The sequence below is a fragment of the Macrobrachium nipponense genome, chromosome 4 (assembly GCF_015104395.2).
Source record: "Macrobrachium nipponense isolate FS-2020 chromosome 4, ASM1510439v2, whole genome shotgun sequence".
In the NCBI taxonomy this organism is placed as follows: domain Eukaryota; kingdom Metazoa; phylum Arthropoda; class Malacostraca; order Decapoda; family Palaemonidae; genus Macrobrachium; species Macrobrachium nipponense.
The window spans coordinates 50,104,654-50,130,474 of NC_061100.1; the positions used below are offsets into that span (position 1 = coordinate 50,104,654).

A 25,821-nucleotide genomic window follows, 5' to 3' on the forward strand; every position below is an offset into this window, starting at 1 on the left:
CCCCAAATCTGGCCATCTCGTTTTTCAGAACTTTATTCGAGAAGGGTCTAGCCGCCAGTACTATTACGACTATAAAATCAGCCTTAAAGAAGGTCTTTCAAGTTGGTTTCAAAATAGACTTGTCAGATTCATATTTCTCTTCCATTCCAAAAGCATGCGCACACCTTAGGCCAACTGTCCGTCCACTAAAGGTCACTTGGTTCTTAAATGATGTCCTAAGACTGGCGTCAGACACTGCTAATGAATCTTGTGCATATATTACTCTTCTGAGGAAAACTTTGTTCCTAACGGCTATGGCCTCAGGTGCCAGAATATCTGAACTATCAGCTCTCTCTCGTAACCCAGATAACATAGATTTCCTCCCATCAGGGGAAGTGCTACTCTCCCTGGACCAGAGTTTCCTGGCAAAAAATGAAGACCCCCAAAATAGGTGGTCTCCTTGGAAGATTATTCCCCTGCCTTAAGACACATCTCTATGTCCTGTTGCAACTCTTTAAGTCCTTTTTAGCCAGGACCTCCACAAAGTCCTCAGGTCCTCTCTTTATTAGAGAACATGGTGGCATGATCTCTATCAAAGGTATTAGACAGCAGATACTCTACTTTATAAAACAAGCCAACCCAGAGTCATTTCCACATGCTCATGACATCCGGGCAGTGGCTACATCAATTAATTATTTTCAGAATATGAACTTTGAGGATCTTAAAAAATATACGGGTTGGATATCTCCAACAGTTTTCAAACGCCACTATCTAAAGAATTTACAATCTCTAAAATATTCAACTATAGAAGCAGGGAGCCTAGTCTCCCCCGAATAACATTTTCTAATCTTCTGCCACCCCCCCCCCCTCCTTTCTACCTGCCTCACTAATACTCGCCACGATGCCTCTCTCCTCGGTATGTGGAGAACCCGGTGTCACCCTGCCAAATATTTTGTACATATTTAATTAGTTCCGGATGAGTTTTTTATAATCCGGATGGTACATATCCAGAATTCCTTGCATGATACCTGTATAAAAATTCCTTTTGTATTACCATTAAGCATAATTATTTCTAAGCCATAGCTTAAGTCCTAGTTATTAAGTATTAGTATGTTAAGTTTTTTCTATTGTTACTAATATCTTTTACATTAAGTAAACTTATATTTTAATGAATTCCATTTCATTTTTCCCCTTAAGTTTACTTTTATTTATTGGCTTTGATGGCATTCTCTAGTAAGTTTTCACCGGCGAACACAGGTCGACCCAGAAAAGGGATTTTGACGAAGGAAAAATCTATTTCTGGGGAGAGACCTGTGTCACCCGGTGAACCCAACCCATAGTCTTCCCTTCCCTACACCTATCCAAGCCAGGAAAGGTATCTAACAAAGCAAGGATTGAGTGGGGGCGCTCGCATCAGGCGTCAGTAGTGGTAGTACAAAGGCAGAGTGAGTGTGGCCGTTGGCACAGCTCACCCCATATGTGGGTTTTGAGAAGGAATACTCTAAATGGCAGGAGACCTGTGAATAGTGGCTTTCACACGCCCTGAACTTTATACACATTGCCCTTTGGGTGCTCGCACGAGGGTAGTAACCTCTGCATACCAATGCTAGCTTTTTCTCTGGTATATTTAGATAGTATTTATATCAGAAAAGTGGATAGCAGGATCCTTTTCACCGGGCGACACAGGTCTCTCCCCAGAAATAGATTTTTCCTTCGTCAAAATCCCTTTTTTGGGATAAATCGCCCTGGCGTCACAAAACCGAAAGTCGGGGCAAGAATCATCATATGCGGTTTGGAAATGTCCCAAGTCACCTTATTAACCCTTAAACGCCAACTGGACGTATCAAACGTCAACATAAATTGTCTCCTGGGTGCCGATTGGACGTATGGTACGTCGATAAAAAAAGTTTTGTAAAAATTCGTGGAAAAATAATTATAGGCCTACCAGGCAAAAACTTTTGAATCACGCGCCTTGGGGGATGCTGGGAGCTCACGGATCAAGGAGTTGTTTTGTTTACAATTGTTACGCAGGCACGCAAGTGCGAATTTCTTTCTTATTGCACTAAAAAGTATCAGTGACACATCTCAGAAATTATTTCGTCACTTTGACATAATTTTTGCACCATTTTATAAATTAGCCGTTACATGGAGTATTATATATGAAAATGTGTGCAATTTTAAGTAGAATACAACAAAAAAATACTCATGATTGTAGCTTTTATCAGTTTTGAAATATTTTCATATAAATAACGATAAGTGCCACAATTTCAACCTTCGGTCAACTTTGACTCAACCGAAATGGTCGAAAAACGCAATTGTAAGCTAAAACTCTTATATTCTAGTAATATTCAATCATTTACCTTCATTTAGCAACAAATTGCAAGTCTCTAGCACAATATTTTGATTTATGGTGAATTTATGAAAAAACCTTTTTCCTTACGTCCGCACGGTAACTCTTCCGATGATTTTTTTGTGCGATTGTCGTAATGTTTGCACCATTTTAAATTAGCCGTTACATAAAGTTTTACATATAGAAATGTGAGCAATTTTATGCACAATACAACTAAAAACAACCCATGGTTGTAGCTTTTATCAGTTTTGAAATATTTTCATACAAATAACGATAAGTGCCAAAATTTCAACCTTCGGTCACCTTTGACTCGACTGAAATGGTAAAAAAACGCAATTGTAAGCTAAAACTCTTATATTCTGGTAATATTCAATTATTTACCTTCCTTTTGCAACAAATTGGAAGTCTCTAGCACAATTATTTTGATTTATGGTAAATTTATAAAAAAAAAAAAATTTTCTTACGTCAGCGCTGTAACTCTACCAAAAAAAATCAGAAATTTTTTCGTCAGATTGTCGTAATGTTTGCACCATTTTAAATTAGCCGTTACATAAAGTTTTATATATGAAAATGTGCGCAATTTCATGTAATATTCAATTTCATGCCACAATTTCAACCTTCGGTCAACTTTGACTCAACCGAAATGGTCGAAAAACGCAATTGTAAGCTAAAACTCTTATATTCTAGTAATATTCAATCATTTACCTTCATTTTGCAACAAATTGCAAGTCTCTAGCACAATATTTTGATGTATGGTGAATTTATGAAAAAAACTTTTTCCTTACGTCCGCACGGTAACTCTTCCGATAAATTTTTTTGTGCGATTGTCGTAATGTTTGCACCATTTTAAATTAGCCGTTACATAAAGTTTTACATATGGAAATGTGCGCAATTTTATGCACAATACAACTAAAAACAACCCATGGTTGTAGCTTTTATCAGTTTTGAAATATTTTCATACAAATAACGATAAGTGCCAAATTTCAACCTTCGGTCACCTTTGACTCGACTGAAATGGTAAAAAAACGCAATTGTAAGCTAAAACTCTTATATTCTGGTAATATTCAATCATTTACCTTCCTTTTGCAACAAATTGGAAGTCTCTAGCACAATATTTTGATTTATGGTAAATTTCTGAAAAAAAAAAAACATTTTCCTTATGTCAGCGCTGTAACTCTTCTGAAAAAAATCTGAAATTTTTTCGTCAGATTGTCGTAATGTTTGCACCATTTTAAATTAGCCGTTACATAAAGTGTTATATATGAAAATGTGTGCAATTTCATGTAGAATACAACAAAAAATAATTGAAGGTTGTAGCTTTTCTCATTTTCGAAATATTTGCATTTAATCACGATAAATAGAAAAAAACCACGTTCGGTCAACTTTGACTCTACCGAAATGGTAGAAAAATGCAATTGTAAGCTAACAGTCTAGCAATATTCAGTCATTTATCTTCATTTTGAAACAAATTTGAAGTGTCTAGCACAATATTTAGATTTATGGTGAATTTAAAAATAAAAAAACTTTCCTTCCCTCCGCGCGCGGATTCTCTGCCGCAAATCTCCGAAATGTATATGTCGCATTCTCGTAATATTTGCTCCATTTCATATTAGGCGTTTCATAGAGTTTTATATATGAAAATGTGTGCAATTTCATGTAGAATACAACAAAAAATAATTGAAGGTTGCAGCTTTTCTCATTTTTGAAATATTTGCATATAAAAGAAAATATATAAAAAAATTTGACATTCGGTCAACTTTCACTTGTCCGAAATGGTCAAAAACTGCAATTGTAAGCTAAAACTCTTACAGTACAGTAATATTCAATCATTTATCTTCATTTTGAAAGAAATTGGAAGTCTCTAGAACAATATTTAGATTTATGGTGAATTTTTGAAAAAAACATTTTTTTACGTCCGCGAATTACGAATTCATGCATCATTTTGTGATAATATTTTCTCTGTGTTGCTTTGATCATTTTACAATGTGTTATATACCAAAATGATTGCAATTTAGTGTAAAATACAACAACAAAAATTATCTTGTTAGCTTTAACCGATTTGCTCACAGCGCGATTTGAATACAATTATATGTGAAATTTTGTTTTCGCTCTATCATATATTGCATTATTTATATATGATAATTATATTTTTTTCATTTCTGATGCTTGCATACTAAACTTCAGGCAATGACAAAAAAAGGAGCCAAAAATGAACTCTTAATCTTGAAAACTAAGCGTGCTGTGATTTTTTGAAAAAAATATTTTTCCTGCTTCGGCGCTCACTCCGAGACCCCCTTGGCATACGGGAGACGATTTTTATCATACCCCTTCGGCGTTAAAGGGTTAAGTGGTATGAATGTCAAAGTCCTGTCCTTAAAAAATGGCATTAGCTGGCTGGTCCCCTAAGGTATATTTTTAAGGGTAATATAAGATGACTTTGAAACAGTCCCCGGTTATTGGCAGAGGTTCCGTTTCCAATGGTGTGACAATAACCAAAAATTGCCAATGACCGAATATCAGCAATAAAAGCGGCGATCCCCAGTTATCGGCGCTGATCCTGTTATTGGCACCAATAACCAAGGATTGTTACCACTGATAACCGAGGATGAATGCTGATAAGCGAGGATTGACACATATTGGTGGCAAAATTCAGTTACCATCATTGCTAGACAAGCGGCACAAAACTGCATTGCCAATAACCAGGGACTGCCTCCAGTTGGAAGTGTTTTTAGATGGGGGTCTCAAGACTTCATAAATTTCAGCTATTCAAGGGCAGTTGTGGTCCTTCATTCATGAATATCGGGGGTCAACTTTATAGGGTTGCATCCTAGCCTTTTCTTACTTAATCTAAATCAATGATCTGGGCAAACCCCAACCCTATCCTAATCATAGGCACCATCAAATAAAAATAACAATATTTTCCTGCTTTCACATTTTCATGATGTGCCCTTCTCTTTGTTTCTCTCCCTCCAAAAACCTTGACATAATTCAAATGTCAGATTCATTAAAATCACATTGGAAACTTTCAGAACAGTCCTATTTCACTAATAAAATAATCTAATTTTTCATGTAATCGTATTTTCAAAATCTACACTTTCACATAAACATAACATTCTTTTCTTGAGCTGAATTGAATGTAGAATTTTGAGTCAAAGGCCAAGCACTGGGACCTATGAGGTCATTCAGTGATAAAATGGGAACTGACAGTAAAAGGTTTGAAAGGTGTAACAAAAGGAAAATCTTGCAGTGGCACTTTGAACCAAGTGTTAGGAGAGGGTGAAAAGTAAGATGAAGAAAGAGATTATGAAAGGAGGTACAATAAGAGGAACGAAAGTGGTTACAGCCAGGGGCCGAAGGCACGCTGCAAAGAACCTTGAGTAATGCCTACAGTGAGCCGCATGAGGTCCACTGACAGCACTACCCCCCTACACAGATAACATTCTTTTCTAATCAAAGTTGTCATAATCACATCCAAAATCACTTTCCTCCAAGAATGTTATTCAGAGCCTGAACACATCCAAATACTGTACTCTCTTTTTGATAGATCAGACATTTCAATCCCAATAAAGAATATTACAAATATCCATCAAACAGAGAACAAAATGGGGTAATCATGACTACACTTGAAAACCTACAATGACTCCTGAAGACTAAAAATCTAAAGCTCACTACAGTATTCAATTAGGAAAATATCACAGTAGACATGCAAAATTATCCTCTGAACTGTGTTGCAGAAAAAGAAATACTAAAAATGTGGCAGTAGATGTCATTCTTGGGTTAAAAACAAAACAAAAAAATCTGAAACTGCAAACTCCATTAGTAAGCATCTGCAGTGGTTTATAGAGAAGAAAATAATCTAAAAATTGATTAAAATAAATTCATCATGCCATCTTTTATGAATAATTTTGTTGAAAGACATATGCCATCATGAGGCTCAGCCCATCCAACAGGTAGGCAGTAAGTCACAAACACAAGTCTAGGCTTCGACAATTTTGATAATGGCCGGCAGGATATGGAATTGTCCCTGGGGTGGTTGTGCTACAGCTTGCCACTTTGTATATATGCAAGAAGACGTGTGACAAGATTTGCTATAGTTTGAATAGGTAATTATTTCTATAATGGGTAATAGTTACTTGGCAACACTCAACTTTTGCTGCAGCAAATACAAGGCTAGTGTCAAAACCTGAGATAAAACAAAACAGATTGTCTTTTTGTATTTCTGCCCTGAGTAGATGTAGATCTAACAAATGTGCTAGACTGATTCATTACGTACATGAATTACATACACTCAATTATACAATTATGTATCAAGAAAATGGAAGAATTCCAAGCTAGCAACTTAGTCCCAACAAGGTCTGCTCACTTTCCTCCAAATCCCCCTTGTAGGCAGAGCTTTGTCTACCTCCTTATTGCATCAACAGGTGAATTGCCGTGATGAGCAGGTACCTCTTAAGATACGTCATCGCCTACGTAGTTACCCTAGGTATAAGGTGACTCCACCCAACTGGGCATACCTTGTTTCTCTTGGCCTTGGTCCTAACAACTGCTGTGGAAGCTGCGATGACACTTCCACAAAATAATAATAATAATACCAATAATAACAATAATAAAAAAATTATTGAGAATGATAATGCAATCAAGAGGACGATGACAAATCGTGCTCACCATCATTGATATCACTGAAGCCTAGCAGGGGTACAAAAATTAATTAGCGAGTACGTCATCAACAAGTTGGTAGAGCCGCATGACATTATAGGTTAACATCACTAGTGTTCAAATCCCTTATCTGCAATTTTTACGGCTCTGGCATAGGAAACTCGCTTTTACTCTGATAAGTACCGGAACTATTGAAATTAGGTCCTGTTGATATGGTTATCAAATGACAAATTTTTTTTCAATTAAATATTTCATAGCTAACAAACCTGAGGTCTTAACAATAGGATAATCTCCAAGCGCCAGCTGGTAACCGGTTAAAACAATAAAAGACTGTACAGTAAGGAATCTGTGAGATCTGGCAACTCATGCATGCACAAGGTGAGAGCTGGTCAGAGACCATGCATCACACTCTGAAGGTTTGTTCCGCATATGAACAAATATAAACTTGCCAACTTTCACCTCTAGCTGATGCTTCGATAAAATAGTGTTGCCAAAATATCGTGTTGCATCAGCTCCAAATCCATTAGCAGTCTCAAATTTATAAAAAATTATCTAATTAGCTAATAAAGAAATCAAAATAAATTTATGAGCTGTTTTCACTTAAAACTAAGGAAAAATAGACACCTGCTAGACAAAAGATTTTACTACTTACTATAAGGCCAGACTGCCAAACGAGTTTTCAAAGACAAAATTTAACTTACTTGAACTCTGGAGGTGTCAAGAAACCTTCTTCTTCAGGTCTTGTAGATTTCTGTGTGGTGGTGGTGGTGGTGGTAGTAGCAGAAGGAGTAGCAGTAGTACTAGTAGGAGCAGTAGTAGTAGTGGTGGTGGTTAGGATGGGTGACACTGGGGGTAAAGTACAAGAAAAATAAACAATGTATGTATTACTATAAATAAAAATATACTCAAGGTTTCTGTCTAAACTTAATATTTAAGTAAAATTTCTCCTCCCCTCCCAAAAAATAAATACACTGGCCCCCGGTTTTATGCGTTTCACATTTCCACAGCCCACTTTGTCGCGGGTTTTGTGGAACACATTATTCGCTTTTCCACAGAGAACTTTCACTAATAGGTGATTTTTCTTTGGGTGGTATCTCTAAAATTATCACTAATTCAGTTTTTTTCATAAAGCAACAATGTGTATTCACTAATTACCATATTTTTTCATTAAAATATACTAATTACAGTATACTGTATTTTTTCATTAAAATATGAGAGAGAGAGAGAGAGAGAGAGAGAGAGAGAGAGAGAGAGAGAGAGAGAGAGAGAGAGAGAGAGAGAGAGAGAGACTCCTGGTTTTTACATCAAGGCTAAGCTCAGTATGAATGGATTCAAGTGAAATGATGAATGTTTCATTGTTTTGAATTTTTTTTTTAATAAAGGATATATATATATATATATATATATATCTATATATATATATATATATATATATAGAGAGATTAGAGAGAGAGATAGAGAGATAGAGAGAGAGAGAGAGAGAGAGAGAGAGACGAGAGAGAGCTGAAAGACGATGAGAAGAGAGAGAGAGAGAGGGAGAGGGGGGCTGCCTGGGGAGGAGAATGCACTTTGGTTGGGATGAGAATGTTAATAACTAACCACAGTGCAACATAAACCAAGAACTTACTATAGTAAATCACTCTTTTTATGTTCCATGTATTTGTATCTGTTTGGAGGTATACATATGTGCCCCACCGTTCTAAACTACCCACATATTTTAGATATGCTCTATACAATAGTACAATCCTAAAATATGTACCTGTACAATAAATATAATTTCAAAATCACCTTACTACACTGGAAAATATCTATAGTATATACATTAAATGCAGGCACAGAGCAATGCGCAAAGTTATGTAGGCCCCAGAAAACATGCGTCTGAATGGTAGGGGCTGGTTAAAAATAACAGTTGTTGGGTGATACATACTTTTGCAACATGACTTTGAAATGATATTATGGTGTTCTGGGGTGAACTGTCAAGTTTGGCAATGATCTGTTAAAATAGGCAATTACAGACATTTTAGGGCTGTATATAGCCTACTTATAAGGTAAGAGTAGTAGAATACTGTAATATAAGATTGCTTTGGGTGTTTTGAGATGATGGTTTGATGTATATTTTTATTTTAAATTATATTAAATTGTTTAGGTATGATAATTTTAAGGTATATTTTTACTTTCAAATTAAGCAGTGAAATGTTAAAATAGACAGCTATAAGCATTTTAGCTTAAGGGGTTACTGGGTATTTGGCAGTCATAAGCATTTTTAGAGGGGACTTTTGCATTTCCGCAGCAGGTTCTGGAACCTATTCCTGTGTAAAAGTGGCGGATCACTGTAAAGCCTGACTTGCAACTCAATGAATGTCCACCCATAATTCTTTCCATTACTTAAAGGTGGACTAAAATTATTACATTAAGATACTGCTTAGTATATAAAATATTCTTTATTGACTATGTAATTTTTTCTTTAATTGTTTAGAACAAAATTTACAACTTTCTCCTGAATCATTAAGTGCTGAAATACTTGCACCATTGGAACATATTTTTTCAAATATAAATTTTTATAATAAAATTTCTTCTTTGGATAATTACCAACTGTTAAAGATAGGCAAGTCACCATTCAAACAAGAGAAGATCATATGGCTGACCCTCAAGACTGTCTAGTTTACCTGTTCACTACCAGGTGTGTTTCAAATGTTTTTGCTTGTTAGAATTCTCCTTAACAGCCCACTAAGTTGTAGGAGGGGCTGGATGGGGGTCTACTTTACAGCTGGCGACTATCCAAATAATAAATTATATTATAAAAATTTATATTATTTAAGATAAGGATGGTGGGTAGTGCAGCTAGACAAAATCTGCTCAGCCAAGTGAGCTAAGAGCTTCTTGTTTGACACCCAAAACGTTCTTACTTGAACTGGAAGCCTTCCTTGATAATACTGTTGCTAGAAGGTGGATTCTGTTCAGGGTGCAAGACTCATGTGAGTTAAACAAGAGCAGCTATGCAGACACACCACTTCATCTTCAGCACGAATGAATGGAAGCGACATAATGGAACCCCTGTGCCTGGGTCCAAAAGCCCAAAACACGATAGTCTGCTTAAATATACACCTATTCATCCCCAAAGGTATGCTACCTAGCAAATTTACCTTCATACTCCCCAGAAAACCAACACCCAAGATTAAAAATAAAGATCTATAAGATTGCTCTTTCTTTCAGTTCAGGAAGGCTTTACTTACTATTGCTAGGGGTAAGGGTTTTACAGTTTTTGAAAGCTATTTCTACATCTTTAAGATAATGAGTGGCAAATTATGAATTACACTTCCACTACATCCTAATAATCATCCTCAAGTAACAGTTTCTTAAAAAAAAAAAACTAAATGACATAGCCACCATTCTTCTGCTAAGTATTTACCTTCAATAAAGGTAAGAGATTTGGATCCAGTTTACCATTCACTATGTAGTCATATCAAAAGCTTAACAAAAAGATATCGCATTTTTAGTCACCGGAGTGTTAGACTTTCTAAACACCATAAAATACGTGATTAACTGTGCCCTTTACAAAATTTAATCTAAATAAAATTTAATTGTCCTACATGACAAGGTAGAGCCTTTTATTTGTTCCCCACTAATGAGGTTAAATTAGGACTTGTTATTCTCAGTAGCAACAGCTTTGCTACATCTTCATTCTTAGCACAAACAACAAAATAGCATCCCCTTTACAAAAACCTACCTTGCTGGAGAGTGCTTGCAACTGAAGACACTATTTTTGCTGTTGCTAGAGCTACTAGAAAGTGTCTCCATAGTCAGAAACCCCAAAGAAGCTGATTCAAAAGGCTCAAAAGGAATTACTGATAAAAATGTCAAAACTACAGTACATCTAAGTTCCATGACAGAGATTGATCCTGAACTCTGGGGACCTCAATCTCAAACGATCTCAAAACCTTGAGATGGATTGTTAGAGATATCCAACAATACATGACGCAAAAAACTGAGTAAAGTTTGGATCCATGCCCTCGAATAGCAGCAAGTGACAAACCTTCATGATGTGATCTTAGAGGTAAGAGTGCTGGAAATCCCTCTACAAAACCACCAGGTGCAATACACAAACCACTGCCTCTGACACAAGGCCAAGATGGTCTCTCATCTTGATTTAAGATAGATTTCCAAGATACCTTAGAAAACCTCCTCACTTGGAGTAGACGGTCATGAGTCTCCAAGCAGTTTAGTGAAGCATATGGAGGCTCTTGTGGAATTGCATGGAGTTTGGTTGTTTGATTAGATCCTTCCTTAATGGAAGAATTTGAGGGAGATTTACCAAAAGGGCTAGAAGATTCAGAAATCATTCTCTCTGAGGCCACCACAGAGCAATTCTTTGCTTTCCAAAACTTGCTCACCACATTCTTTTCACTGAGAAAGGGGGAAAAGCATAAGTGTCTAAGTTGGACCTATCCTGAAGAAGCATAATGTCCTGTTCACACACATGAATAAGTAGAGTAAACCCTCCAGAAACCCCAGCAAATAGTTAACACCACCTCTAACGCTTATACTAACTGCCTATGTTGAAAGGTTAAATACTAAGTGTATACTAAAAAGTATCATCCTACATCAAATACAGCGGACCCCTCTTATTTACGGGGAATGCATACCAGAACCTCCCCCCCCCCCCCCGGCCAATTGTTAAAACCTGCGAATACTTCGAACCTTCTCTAAAAATGCTTATAACTGCCTATCTTGAAAGTTCAATACCAAAAGTATACCTTAAATAACATCCCAATTCAAATATACCCTAAATTACTATCCTATTATAGAATTAATCATTGAGATTATATTAATATAATTTCAAAGTGATTTTAAACACTTCACCATTAAAAATATACACATACAGCAAATAACAGAGAGAGAGAGAGAGAGAGAGAGAGAGAGAGAGAGAGAGAAGAGAGGAGAGAGAGAGAGGAGAGAGACGAGAGAGAGAGAGAGAGAGAGAGAGAGAGAGAGAGAGAGAAATAATTCATTACAACTCTGACTAATCAATATTAATATTAAAAAATTAGCAAATAATTTTTTTATCATAAAAATGTATTTAGTCTTGAAAATAACATCAAAATACACTAATTAGTGAATATTTATCTTCGGAAAAACCCGTGAATAGGCAAATTTCCTGCAGAAAATGGGTAGATATGGTCCAAAGAAAATCTGCATCTGCATATACATAAGTGTTACAGACCCGTGAGAGGTCCGCTCCAAGTTCAATATTATGATAAACAAAAAGAATTCAACACTAACAGTTGAAACTGGGGATACGAATATAGAAAGAAACACTTAACAGAACAAAGGTTTATTTACAAGCTTACTAACAAAGATAAATGCAGAATGGTGTCTCCTATTTACATAAACAAGGTAAAATCTTACAATACGTGAACTGGGGAAACAGTGGGGTAATGAAAGTACTTGCAGGCCAGTTTTGTGACTCGAAGCGATGGCTTCACAAAGGAGAACGGTGGAACTTTAGTCATCTTCTTGACTCCGTACTGTGGAAAGCAATGTCTATTCTTGATACTCGAAGGGCACGAACTCCTCGAAAACTCTTGTAGAAAGTTTCTTCTCTCAAGGCTTGCTCAACGTCAAAAACCCCGGTTGTTCTCACTAACTGGACAACTTGACTTGAATTCGACCAAGCTCTCATGCACAGACTTCCCCTCTTATCCTTCGTCTGTTCCTCCTCCTCTTACCTGTCTCTGATGATCCCAGATCTCTAACTGATGATCTGATCTGTGACTCTCCTCTCTCCTACTTCGTCAGTCGTATTTATATGGTGACCTGGGGGCGGGGCCTAAGGGGGGCGGAGTATGAACGTCACAGACTTCCGAGATGACCAGAATGTCTTAGAAGAATCTCGACAAAGTATTGCATCATATTTCGCTGCATTTTCTGAAAACGGCGCGTGTTGCGTTCCACAAAACTCCTGCCGATTCTAGAACCATCATGAAAACACGAGCACGAATGCCTCTTTGCTGCAGGCCTACTTGAAGAAAATGCATTTTCATTTCCTTCAACTTATCATTCGTTGCTATGAAGCCATTACCATGACACGTCCCCCGAAAAAGAAAAAAAACGAAACCAACTGATCTTATTTTTTTCTAAAGAGAAACAAGAATTAAACAGCAGGGGAACAATTCTGCATAAAGCTTTAACAAACTTCTCCACTCACACACTCGTGCGAAAACAGAAAACGGTCATTAGGCTACTAATTCTGAGAAATCTCTAGAGAGGCTATCAGCTATAACATTATCCTTTCCCCTTATATGAACTGTCTTCAGGTTATAGTCTTGTAATTCTAAACTCCAATGCATTAGACGTTAATTCTTATTCTTAAACCTCTTTAAATAAACCAACGGATTATGATCAGTACACACAGTTAAAAACAGAACTACTACGTGCATAAATCTCAAAGTGTTGCAAGGCTGTAACTAAACCAAACAATTCCTTCTCTATAGAGGAATAGTTCTGTGCACTTTATTCAGTTTCTTTGAATAATAGGCAACTGGGAGTTTCATTCCATTCACTTCTTGTAACAAAAACCCCTCCTACGCCAATATCACTGGCATCGATTGCTAAATTAAATTCCTTATCAAAATCGGGTAATAATAGAACTGGCTTGCGAATCATTATAGCCTTTAACTTGTTGAAGGCTTCCATACACGCGACATCAAATACAAAACTGCGTCCTTTCTTAAACAGATTAGTTATGGGAGCGCTATTTCCAAGAAATTTGGTACGAATCTACGGAAATACGAAACCATTCCGAGAAATCTCATGGCCTGTTTTTTAGTTGTTGGGATTGGGAAATTCACGAGATAAGTAATAGAGGCTTTCCCAAATTCGCATTTCCTTAGATTAAGAACGAGATTCGCTTTGGTAAGGGCCTCCAAGACTCTTGCCAAAGTCCTTACATGGCCCTCCCAAGTCTCTGAAAATATCACAAGATCATCTAAGTACACGACACAGTTGTTGATGCCATTTAAAACTTTATTCATTAACCTTTGGAAGGTACTAGCTGCATTCTTCAAGCCAAAAGCCATAACTTTGGGCTCGAAACTACCAAATGGCGTTATGAAGGCGGATATTTTTCGGGCTCGTTCACTTAAAGGTACTTGCTAATAACCTTTAGCCAAATCAAGCTTCGAAATGAACTTGGAATTTCCGATTCTATCTAAGCAATCATCAATCCTGGGTAAGGGAAAATTACTTTGCTTTGTTACACTGTTCACCTTCCGGAAATCAATGCACAATCTCTGATCCATCTTCCTTTTTCACCAGAACTACCAGGGAACTCCATTTACTCTCGCTAGGTACTATCAAATCATTATCTAGCATGTAACTAATTTCCTTCCTCACAGATTCTGCCTTTTCTGGGCTCAGATGATATGGACTTTGCCTAATGGGTTTTGCGTCCTGCAACTCAATATCATGTTCTAAAACATTGGTTAGGCCTAGTTTGTCACTAATAGTTTCAGGATAATTCACTAAAACATTACATATTTCCCTTACCTTTTCCTTTTCTAAACTTTGATTAAAAACTTCAAAATTCTTAAGCAACTCGGAGTTTTCCTCAAAACTAATTTCTTTCTGGGACACCGTTACTACAGGCACAGGGCTTTCGTTATATTTCTTGAGCAAATTTACATGCAGCCACTTTGCTCTACGTTTACCCATATCTATTAACCCTCTTACGCCGAAGCGGTAAAAAAAAAATTGTCTCCCGTGTGCCGGAGGTGTTTCAGAGTGAGCGCGGAAGCGGAAAAAATATTTTTTTCAAAAAACAACAGCGCACTTAGTTTTCAAGATTAAGAGTTCATTTTTGGCTCCTTTTTTTGTCATTGGCTGAAGTTTAGTATGCAACCATCAGAAATGAAAAAAATTATCATTATCATATATAAATAATGCGATATAAGATAGCGCAAAAACGAAATTTCATATATAATTGTATTCAAATCGCGCTGTGCGCAAAACGGTTAAAGGTAACAAGTTACTTTTTTTTTCGTTGTAATGTACACTAAATTGCGATCATTTTGGTATACAACACATTGTAAAACGATAAAAGCAACACAGAGAAAATATTATCACAAAATAATGCATGAATTCGTAACGCGCGGACGTAAACAAATATTTTTTTTTTTAAATTCACCATAAATCTAAATATTGTCCTAGAGACTTCCAATTTCTTTCAAAATGAAGACAAATGATTTATTATTACTATAGTGTAAGAGTATTAGCTTACAATTGCAGTTCTTGACCATATCTGACGAGTTAAAGTTGACCGAATGTCAAATTTTTTTATATAAATATTTTTTATATGCAATTATTTCGGAAATAAGAAAAGCTACAACCTTCAAATATTTTTCGTTTTATTCTACATGGAATTGCGCACATTTTCATATATAAAAGTCTATGAAATGCCTAATATGACATGGAGCAAATATTCTGAGAATGGTATGTACGCATTTCGGAGATTTGTGGCGGAGAATCCGCGCGCGGAGGGAAGGAAAGATTTTTTTTTAAATTCACCATAAATCTAAATATTTTGCTAGAGACTTCGAATTTGTTTCAAGATGAAGATAAATGACTGAATATTACTAGACTGTAAGAGTTTCAGCTTACAATTGCGTTTTTCGACCATTTCGGTAGAGTCAAAGTTGACCGAACGTGGTTTTTTTCTATTTATCGTGATTTATATGCAAAGTTGACCGAACGTGGTTTTTTTCTATTTATCGTGATTTATATGCAAATATTTCAAAAATGAGAAAAGCTACAACCTTCAATTATTTTTTTTTGTATTCTACATAAAATTGCGCACATTTTCATATATAAAACTTTATGTAACGGCTAATTTAAAATGGTGCAAACATTACCACAATCGCACGTATGATTTTTTCGGAAGAGTTACCGCCGCGGACGTAAAGAAAATGTTATTTTTTCATAAATTCACCATAAATCAAAATATTGTGCTAGAGACTTCCAATTTGTTGCAAAATGAAGGTAAATGCTTGAATATTACTAGAATATAAGCGTTTTAGCTTACAATTGCGTTTTTCGACCATTTCGGTCAAGTCAAAGTTGACCAAGGTTGAAATTTTGGCAATTATCGTTATTTATATGAAAATATTTCAAAACTGATAAAAGCTACAACCATGGGTTGTTTTTAGTTGTATTGTGCATGAAATTGCGCACATTTCCATATATAAACTTTATATAACGGCTAATTTAAAAAATGGTGCAAACATTACCACAATCGCATGTATGATTTTTTTCGGAAGAGTTACCGCGCGGACGTAAGGAAAAAGTTTTTTCATAAATTCACCAAAAATCAAAATATTGTGCTAGAGACTTTCAATTAGTTGCAAAATTAAGGTAAATGATTGAATATTACTAAACTATAAGAGTTTTAGCTTACAATTGCGTTTTTCGACCATTTCGGTAGAGTCAAAGTTGACCGAAGGTTGAAATTTTTGCAATTATCGTTATTTATATGAAAATATCTCAAAACTGATAAAAGCTACAATCATGAGTATTTTATTGTTGTATTCTACATAAAAATGCGCACATTTTCATATATAATACTTCATGTAACGGCTAATTTACAATGGTACAAAAATTATGTCAAAGTGACGAAATAATTTCCGAGATGTGTCACAGATACTTTTTAGTGTGGCAAGAAAGAAATTCGCGCTTGCGCGCCTGCGTAACGATTGTAAACAAAACAACACCTTGATCCGTGAACTCCCAGCATCCCCCAAGGCGCGTGATTCAAAAGTTTTAGGCTGGTAGGCCTATAAGTATTTTTCCGAGAATTTAAAAAAAAAACTTTTGTAAGTCGACGTAAAATACGTCCAGTCGGCACACGGGAGACAAAAAATGTCGACGTAAAATACGTCCAGTCGGCGTAAGAGGGTTAAATAATTCAGATTCCCCCTCTTCTCTAAAATTGAAAAAGGACCTTAGAACTTATACGATAAAGAGGGGCCTTCTTTCTGGACTAATACTAAAACTTTATCTCCTACACAGATATCTCTCTCTTTTGCTCTAAGATCATGTTTCTGTTTAGTTTTCCCTTGACTCTCACTCTCGTTCTCCTTTGCTAGTTGCCAAGCATCTCTTAAATTGTTTTTATAATACTATAGATTAGTTATGTAGTCCTCACTACCTTCTTTATTCATTAAGTTACATTTTAACATTTCCAAAGGACCTTTAGCAGTGTGACCAAAAACAAGCTCAAAAGGACTGAATCCTGTAGTGTTGTTCGGTGCAAACCTTAAAGCTAACAGAACAAATGGTAACTTTTCTTCCCAGTCGTCGTAACTTTTCTTCCCAGTCGTCTTCGAAGTTCTTACACAATTTCCGTAAACAACTCTTTAACGTTTGATGAAATCTCTCCACAATGCCTTGTGATTCGGGATGATAAGGTGTGGAAGTTACGAGTTTAATGCCTAACTCTTTCATTCTATCCTTGAAATACTTGGATACAAAATTACTACCGTTATATCACTGTATAGTACGAGGCAGACCAAACTTAGAAAAATAATTTAAGAATCGTTTAACGACGGTCCTCACGTTACAGCTTCTTACAGGTACCGCCTCAGGATAGTTAGTTAGTCTATCAATGATTGTCAACAGATATATATTCCCTCCTTTACTTCTAGGCAAAGGCCCGACCATATCGATAACTACATTCTCAAAAGCTTCGCCTACCAAAGTAATATTACACAACGGAGCTCTGGGAATTACTTGATTCAGTTTCCCGGCAATTTGGCATTCATGACAGTTTAAAACATACCTCTTTACGTCACTCTTCATTTTAGGCCAAAAGTACGCCCTACTAATACACCTGAAAGTTTTATTTACTCATAAATGTCCTTGCTCATCATGTGCTAACTTTTAAACTAGCTCATGAAGCTTCCTAGGAACCACTAATTGTTCGGTGATTTCCCCTTTACTACCTGACTTAGGACGAACATAACGACACAAAACTTCGTTCTTTAAACAAAAAGTTTCCTTACACACATCATCGAGGTCATCATCCAGCTCACATTAAAAAATTCGGGTTAGTGTCTCATCGTCTCTCTGAAACTTGACTAGCTCATCCTTATTCAAAAGGTTAGTGCCTAATTCATCACCGTAATTAGCACTAGATACCGGTACATTCATACGTTACCCTCGACAGTTACACCTATCACTGTCAATGATAGAGTTAGGTCTCTCAGCCACACTCACGCCAAGATCAACCTCACCACCTCTATCACACTCGTTCGAATCCACGAACTCACTCACGCTCAAATCCACGAACTCACTCACGTTCGAATCCACGAACTCACTCACGTTCGAATCCACAAACAAATTATGACCGTAGTCTGTCTGTATCCAAACCTGACCTAGTTACTACCATTTCAGGCACTGGAATATCCTTCACATTTTTGGATAAAGCTAAGTCATTACCAACAATAATGTCAACGCCATCAACAGGCAAACTGTCAACAACGACCAGTTTAACTTCTCCAGACACTACCTGGCTTTCTAAGGTAGTGTCCTTCAACAAAGGACAAAGAACACAAGTGTTAGGAAATCCACCTAACATGACTATTTCTTCCATACTGATTTCTGCCCTGTTTGGCACACTCTCTCTCCTAATCAGTGAGACAGCAGCTCCTGTGTCTCAAAGCAAGACTACTTCCCTCGAATCCACTCCTCCAAGAGAGGAAACTACACCTTCTGACAAATTCACCAAAAAATTTCCTAGTTACTCACCAAAAAATTTCCTAGTTTCTCTTATCACATCATTCCTACTTGACGAAAGGTTAACTAGACACTGGTTTCTTAACGTCCTTCCTTTCTACTGCACAATTTCTTGCTAAGTGCCCTTTCCCATTACATCAGAAACAAGTCAATTCTGAACCACTAGATGCCACTTTACTCTTACAAACCTTAGACGTATGACCTGGTTTTCCGCATGTATAACAGGAATAGTCACTTTTACTCACATTGCTATTACTAGAACTGAAACCTTTACCGCTTTGTACTCTACCCGATGAAGGATCATTTCGTGTCTTACTAACACTCAAATTATGAGTTAGACTATATTCGTCAGCTAACCTAGTTGCTCCTGCAAAAGATACTTCTCGCCTATCTTCTATGTAAAGCTTAATCTCAGGGGATACATTATCTTTGAAGTTTTCTAACAACACTTAGTTCTTCAAACCATCAAAATCCTCAACTTAAGCAGAAGTTAACCAATAAAATAACAGCCTTTCTAACTTCTTACCATATTCTACATACGTAATATTTTTGTCCTTTCTCAAACTTCTAAATTTCTTACGGTACACCTCCGGTACTAACCTGTACGTGCTAAGAATGGTTTCTTTCACAATATCATAATCATCACATTCCTCCTTAGACATTGCAACTATACACAGTAAGTGCCCTACCACTCTCAACTGACTGTAAATATAAAGTCCACATTTCTTTAGGAGAACCTACTCTTTCCATTAACTTCTCAAAACACATGAAATATTTTGTTACATCTTCCTCATCAAACTTTGGTACTAATTTCAGCACTGCACTCATACCTAAACTATAAGCTTCGTTTTCGTTCTCGCCTTTCCGACTATTACGAGTACTTTTCCTTAACCGAGTAATTTCCAACTCATGCATACGTTCTTTCTCTATTTCTTCCCGCTGCATTACCAACATTTCTCTCTCTTGCTGCATTTTCATTGCTTCTCTCGTTTACTGCACTTCCCTCTCAGCTGTTCTTTCCTCTTTCTCAGCCGCTCTTTCATCTCTCTCATACTTCTCTCTTTCTTTCTTTTCAACATACTGACGGAGATCATTCCCCTCTAGACCTATAAGCTTACCTGACTCAATAAACTCTTTCATCATCTCACTCATTCTGGTTCTTTCTATATTCCCTGTTTCAAACTGTTATGGTGCCAAATAGCCTAGCAAGGTCGCCAATATTACGGACTGAGAGAGGTTCGCTTCAAGTTCGATATTATGATAAACAAAAAGAATTCAACACCAACAGTTGAAACTGGGGATACGAATATAGAAAGAAACACTAACAGAACAAAGGTTTATTTACAAGCTTACTAACAAAGATAAATGCAGAATAGTGTCTCCTATTTACATAAACAAGGTAAAATCTTACAATGCGTGAACTGGGGAAACAGTGGGGTAATGAAAGTACTTGCAGGCCAGTTTTGTGACTCGAAGCGATGGCTTCACAAAGGAGAACGGTGGAACTTTAGTCGTCTTCTTGACTCCGTACCGTGGAAAGCAATGTCTATTCTTGATACTCGAAGGGCAGGAACTCCTCGAAAACTCTTATTGAAAGTTTCTTCTCTCAAGGCTTGCTCAACGTCAAAAACCCCGGTCATTTTCACTAACTGGACAACTTGACTCGAATTCGACTCACCCTCTTATCCTTCGTCTGTTCCTTCTCTTATCTCTCTATGATGATCCCTCATCTCTAACTGATGATCTGATCTGTGACTCTCCTCTCTCCTACTTCATCAGTCGTATTTATACGGTGATCTGGGGGCGGGGCCTAAGGGGGGCGGAGCATGAACGTCACAGACCCCCGAGATGGCCAGAACGTCTTAGAAGAATCTTGACAAAGTATTGCATCATATTTCGCTGCATTTTCTGATGACGTGACGGCGCGTATTGCGTTCCACAAAACTCCTGCCGATTCTAGAACCTTCATGAGAACAGGCGCCCCCAAAACGTGCGGGAATGCCTCTTTGCTGCAGACCTACTTGAAGAAAATGCATTTTCATTTCCTTTACCTTATCATTCGTTGCTATGAAGCCATTACCATGACAGTAAGTCCGTGAATATGAGGGTTGACTGTATATACCTTAAAATTATAATTCTATTAATGATCTATTAATCTTTGAAATTATATTGCAATGGACCCCTCGTATTAGCAGGGGATGCATACCAGAGCACTCCGGCGAATAGCTTGAATCTGAGAATACTTGGAACCCCTATAAAAATGCTTAAAACTACCTAATTTCTTAGTTTTAACTAAAGAAAAACCCACTAAAAATGCTTATACCTGTTTTTTTATTAGTTTTATCATAAAGGTGCATTTAATCATGAAACTGATATGAAAATAAAGTACTTTGTGGATATTTCTCATAGAAGAATACAGCGAATACGCAAATTTCCTGTGAATAATGAGTAAATATGGTCCATAGAGAAATCTGCGAATGTCAGGAACGTGAACAAGGGGTTCCACTATCAATTTAATTTCAAAGTCATCTTAAACATTTTACCATTAAAAATATAAACAGCAATAAGAGAGAGAGAGAGAGAGAGAGAGAGAGAGAGAGAGAGAGAGAGAGAGAGAGAGAGAGAGAGAGAGAGAGAGAGAGAAATATCTCCTAACTATATAAAAAATTAAGAGAATAACTCCTTACATCATAAGATAGAAATCCATGAGCCTCTGTAGGCAACACTTCTTCCCCTTCGGCCATTATCTCAAACTGTTATTTACTCACACAACACCCACCTCCCCCGCCTTCTTGAAGTGGATAAAGACTGGGAACTGCTACTGGTTTGAATAATCTTATCAAAATTTTAAAATTAGTTATTAAGCAAATCCCTTATTCAACAAACAAAGCAAATAATATACATAATTAAGAGTTTTGTAAGAACGACATTCAGGTGAATGTTCGCCCTCCATTGTAAAAATCTGGATATCCATATGTCCTCTCTTTTCTTCCAGGAACTAAAATGTAGAGCATTTCACACCTTTTCTTTTGATGTATGTATATATATGTCGGGAATACTTTCCCTTTATGTAAAATTATTCATGTATTTTCGTCTGTGAAGAAATACATTCACAGCAGGGCCTCTGTCCCTTTTTTTAAGTTTGTTTGTGCATGCGTGACGGACACTACGCTTCCGTCCACATGCCGCCTTATGTACAGCCTTATTTGCCGAATAAAATCAGTTCGCTCACTCTCCTCGTCTTACTCAGTCCTCACAATTGGTGACCGAGGAGTAGGTGACCCAAGCGGTTTTGGCTTTGCCATTAAGGGACTAATTACTGGTGCTCACCGTCAGAGAAACTTTAATAGACCTATACGACACCTAGTCTAGGTTCTCTGGTACTCCTCAATGCCATTCACGACTTCTCATCGACCGTAAGTGTGAGACTGACAATATGAAGGACAATTCAATGCATTCACTTGACTCCTCTGTGTCCTCCTCGACCCTGCGATCCGTGAGACGATCCTTCTTCGTGCTTGAGTCCTCCTCGACACTTGTGCCCGCAGCCCGGATGACCGCACCGTTGGAGCCCCACCACATCAAGCTGCCGCCCTTCTGCAGTGAGGACGTCGCAACATGGCTGCAACAGACAGAAATACAGTTCTGGATCCATGGCATCATCAAGGTGGACCTCATCACTGAGACCCTCACAGAGGATGCCTTCAAACGCCTCACCCCATGGATGCGCATCCAGAGCGGGGAGCTACCCTACGAAGGCCTGAAGAGGGAGCTCATCCAGGTCTTCTCCCTCTCAGTTCCCCAGCAAGCCACCGAAAATTTCGACCTTGTAGTCAACCCCATGACCACCTTGGATCCCAGACTGGCCTGGAACAAGCTCCTGGACCTGGTCCTCTTGCCAGAGGTGGACCACCAAGGACGAAGGCAGGAGGTGAGCATCCTCCGCCAACTCTTCCTTTGCCAGCTTGTGCCTGAAGACCGAAGACAGATCCCTTATGAAGAGACCATGGAGATGGAAAGTGGTGCAGCAGGCTTTCGCGCCGTTTACTGCCACCCAAGCTGCAAAACTCTCTTCACCTCAGTCAGCCAACAGCCAACAGCCTACAGCAGGAGGAAACGGTTGGTGAAGCATACCAGCGATTGCCGAAGCCCCTCCCAGACGTTGGGTGGTGCCGCTTCCACCGCCAATTTGGCAGCAAGGCACGGAAGTGCGAGTGCCCTTGCTCCTTCCGCCCTTCAAAAAACAACAGAGGCAGCGCGCAAAACAAGCCCCAATAGCAGCGGCAGAAACGTGGTCCTAACCCAGGGGCTTCTACGTCCAAGACAGCATCTCCGGCCTCTGGATGCTGGTTGACACTGGTGCCATGCAGTCAGTGTTCCCTTCATCTGCAGAGAATTGCAGCCACACCCCCAATGACTTGACTGCCCTCGTAGCTGCAAATGGGATACCCATCCACAACTACAGCACCAGGGCTCAGAACATCACGTTCCTGGGCTAGACCTACACCTGGCCCTTCGTCCTCGTGACGTACAGACCCCTATCCTGGGGGCGGATTTCCTCATCCACTACGGCCTCTTGGTGGATGTGGCCTGTCAGCGTCTTCTTGATACCGAGACCTGCCTCTTCCGCCCACTCGCCAGAGGACCAACGGCGTCCACCATCTGCTCCATCCTTCCCCACCACAGATATGCCTCCCTTCTCCAGGAGATTCCGGACGTCTTCCGCTCCGAGCTTCACCAGGTGGCTGGGACCGCGCCCAAGCACAGTGTCTTCCACCATATTGAGAACAAGAGCCCCCAAACACACACCAAGTTCCGCCACCTCCCACTGAAGCTCCTCCAGGAAGCCAAGACCGCATTCAAAGAAATGGAGATGGGGATCTGTGAAAAGGCAGCGAGTCTGTGGGCGTCCTCTCTCCACATGGTGAAGAAGGCAGACGGTACATGGAGGCCCTGCGGTGACTACCAGCGCCTAAACCTCATCACCACGTCCAACAGCTACGCCCTGTCAAACAGGGAGAAGGACCAGCAGCTCGCCTTCGCCCGAACCAAATCTTCCCTCAGCAGGACTCCAACACGCCCCTGATGTTCACCACCGGCGCCGTCCTGGAACAGCTGGTCAACGGAGTCCCCACACCACTAGCCTTCTTCAGCAAGAAGCTCAAACCCGCCGAGACTCTCTACAGCACATTCAACCATGAGCTCCTTGCCGTCTACCAGGCCGTCCGCCACTTCAAATATCTTCTGGAGGGCATCCCCTTCACCATAAGGATGGACCACCAGCCGCTGGTCCACGCCTTCGTCAAGGCGGGCGATGCCTGGTCCGCAAGGCAGCAACATCATCTCACGGCCATCTCTGAGTTTGCCTGCTCCATCGAGTACGTCCCCGGCGGAAAATTCCCGTAGCCGACACCCTCTTGAGGGTCGAGATAAACTCCCTTCACCTCAGCATCGACTACGAAGACCTAGCACGTGAATAAGCCTCCTACCCCGAAGTACCAGCCTACCGGACCACCATCACCACCCTTCGCTGGGAGGAAATCCCCTTTGGCCCCTCCAGGACGACGCTCCTCTGCGATACCAGCACAGGATGCCCTCATCCCGATACCCACCTCCTGCAGGAAACAGGTGTTCAATGTCATTCATGGCCTCTCACACCCGTCGCCCCACACGACAACCAGGCTCCTGACGAAGAAGTTCGTGTGGCACGGTATCAGGAAGGAAACTTGGGAGTGGGCCAGAAACTGCATCGTGTGCCAGAGTAGCAGGACAGGAAGGCACATTGAATCGGGGATAGGCTCTTTTCCCCAGCCCAGGCGAAGATTCAGTCAACCAGGTGCCCCAAGGCCACCCCGATGTCAGAAGACACCACAGATACCTGTGCTGAAGCCCCCCTAACCAACTGGATTAGCCGCTTCGGAGTGCCCGACAACGTGACGATGGACCAAGGACCCGCCTTCACGTCACAGCTCTGGTCTTCCCTGGCACGCCTGATGGGGACCAAGCACCACACCACGATGTCCTACAATCCCGCACCCAATGGCATGGTGGAAAGGGTCACCGCTCCCTCAAGGCTTCTTTAATGGCACTCTACTAGGGCCCCGATTGGAAGGCACAGCTTCCCTGGGTCCTCCTCAGTCTTCATACTGCCCCAAGAGCCAACAGCGACCCTTCCCCAGCAGAGAAGGTGTACGGGGAGACCCTGACAGTGCCAGGCGAATTCTTCCCCGCAGACAGCGACGATCGTGATATTCCTCTGGCTAGGTTGTGTGCAGCCCCGCCCCGCCCAGAAGTTCGTACCTTGCCGAGAAACGTACGTCGACAGGATGAAGCAGTTCCGCCTGTGAGCCCTGGACTCCTGCAGGTTCATCTTTGTGAGGAATGACGCTGCCCGCCCACCCTTGACAAGGCCCTAGGGACCTGGGGCCACACCGAGTCATCTGTCAGGAGGAAAAGGCATTCCTCGTATCAATTGGCGGCTGCGAGGACTGGGTCTCGATAGATTGCCTCAAACCCACCAACATCCCCAACAAAGAAGACCCCGCTGAAGGCCCTCAGCAAAATTCTGATTAACTATGTTGTTAGCCAAGTGCTGTAAACCAGACCATCATTAACCCAGGCCACCGAAAAGTGAGGACTGCCTGTATGGTTTTCCTGAACCAAAAGGGGAGCAGGAGGAAGAGCTCAAGAGGAAGTGTCAGTACTAACTAAAGCATAAAAGTATTGTCAGAGGGAAAAGCCAAAGACTGAGTAGAGATAACAGATGAGAGCAGGGAGAAATGACAGTTTTATAACTGATTTTACAGTTTGCTTTCACAATCTATATTTTTCCTTTCTCTTCTTATATCTAACAACTTACAATGTAAAGTCCTTAGACCGATCCCTACATTCCTCACATCCATTTTGTAGATCACACACTATACTGATTGTTCTTGGCTTTGGTTCCAGTGGAAGACATCGTAAGAAAAATAAATGAGCAGTTCCATGAAAGCAGCAAACAACCAAAGCTATAGGATACCAATGAATCCCTACTATACACAATGGCAGCAAGG

At 39.4% G+C, this 25,821-nt stretch overlaps 1 protein-coding gene across 2 annotated transcripts in view; it reads right to left on the reverse strand.

The window, feature by feature from the left end:
* LOC135210924 (carboxypeptidase D-like) overlaps positions 1-25,821 on the reverse strand; it is a gene marked incomplete at its 3' end in the record, with an annotated part of 572,526 nt that overhangs the window by 364,059 nt on the left and 182,646 nt on the right. For both annotated transcript variants that reach the window (XM_064243890.1, XM_064243891.1), the window contains 1 exon segment: positions 7,687-7,831. In XM_064243890.1, coding sequence (XP_064099960.1) covers positions 7,687-7,831 — 145 coding nt within the window.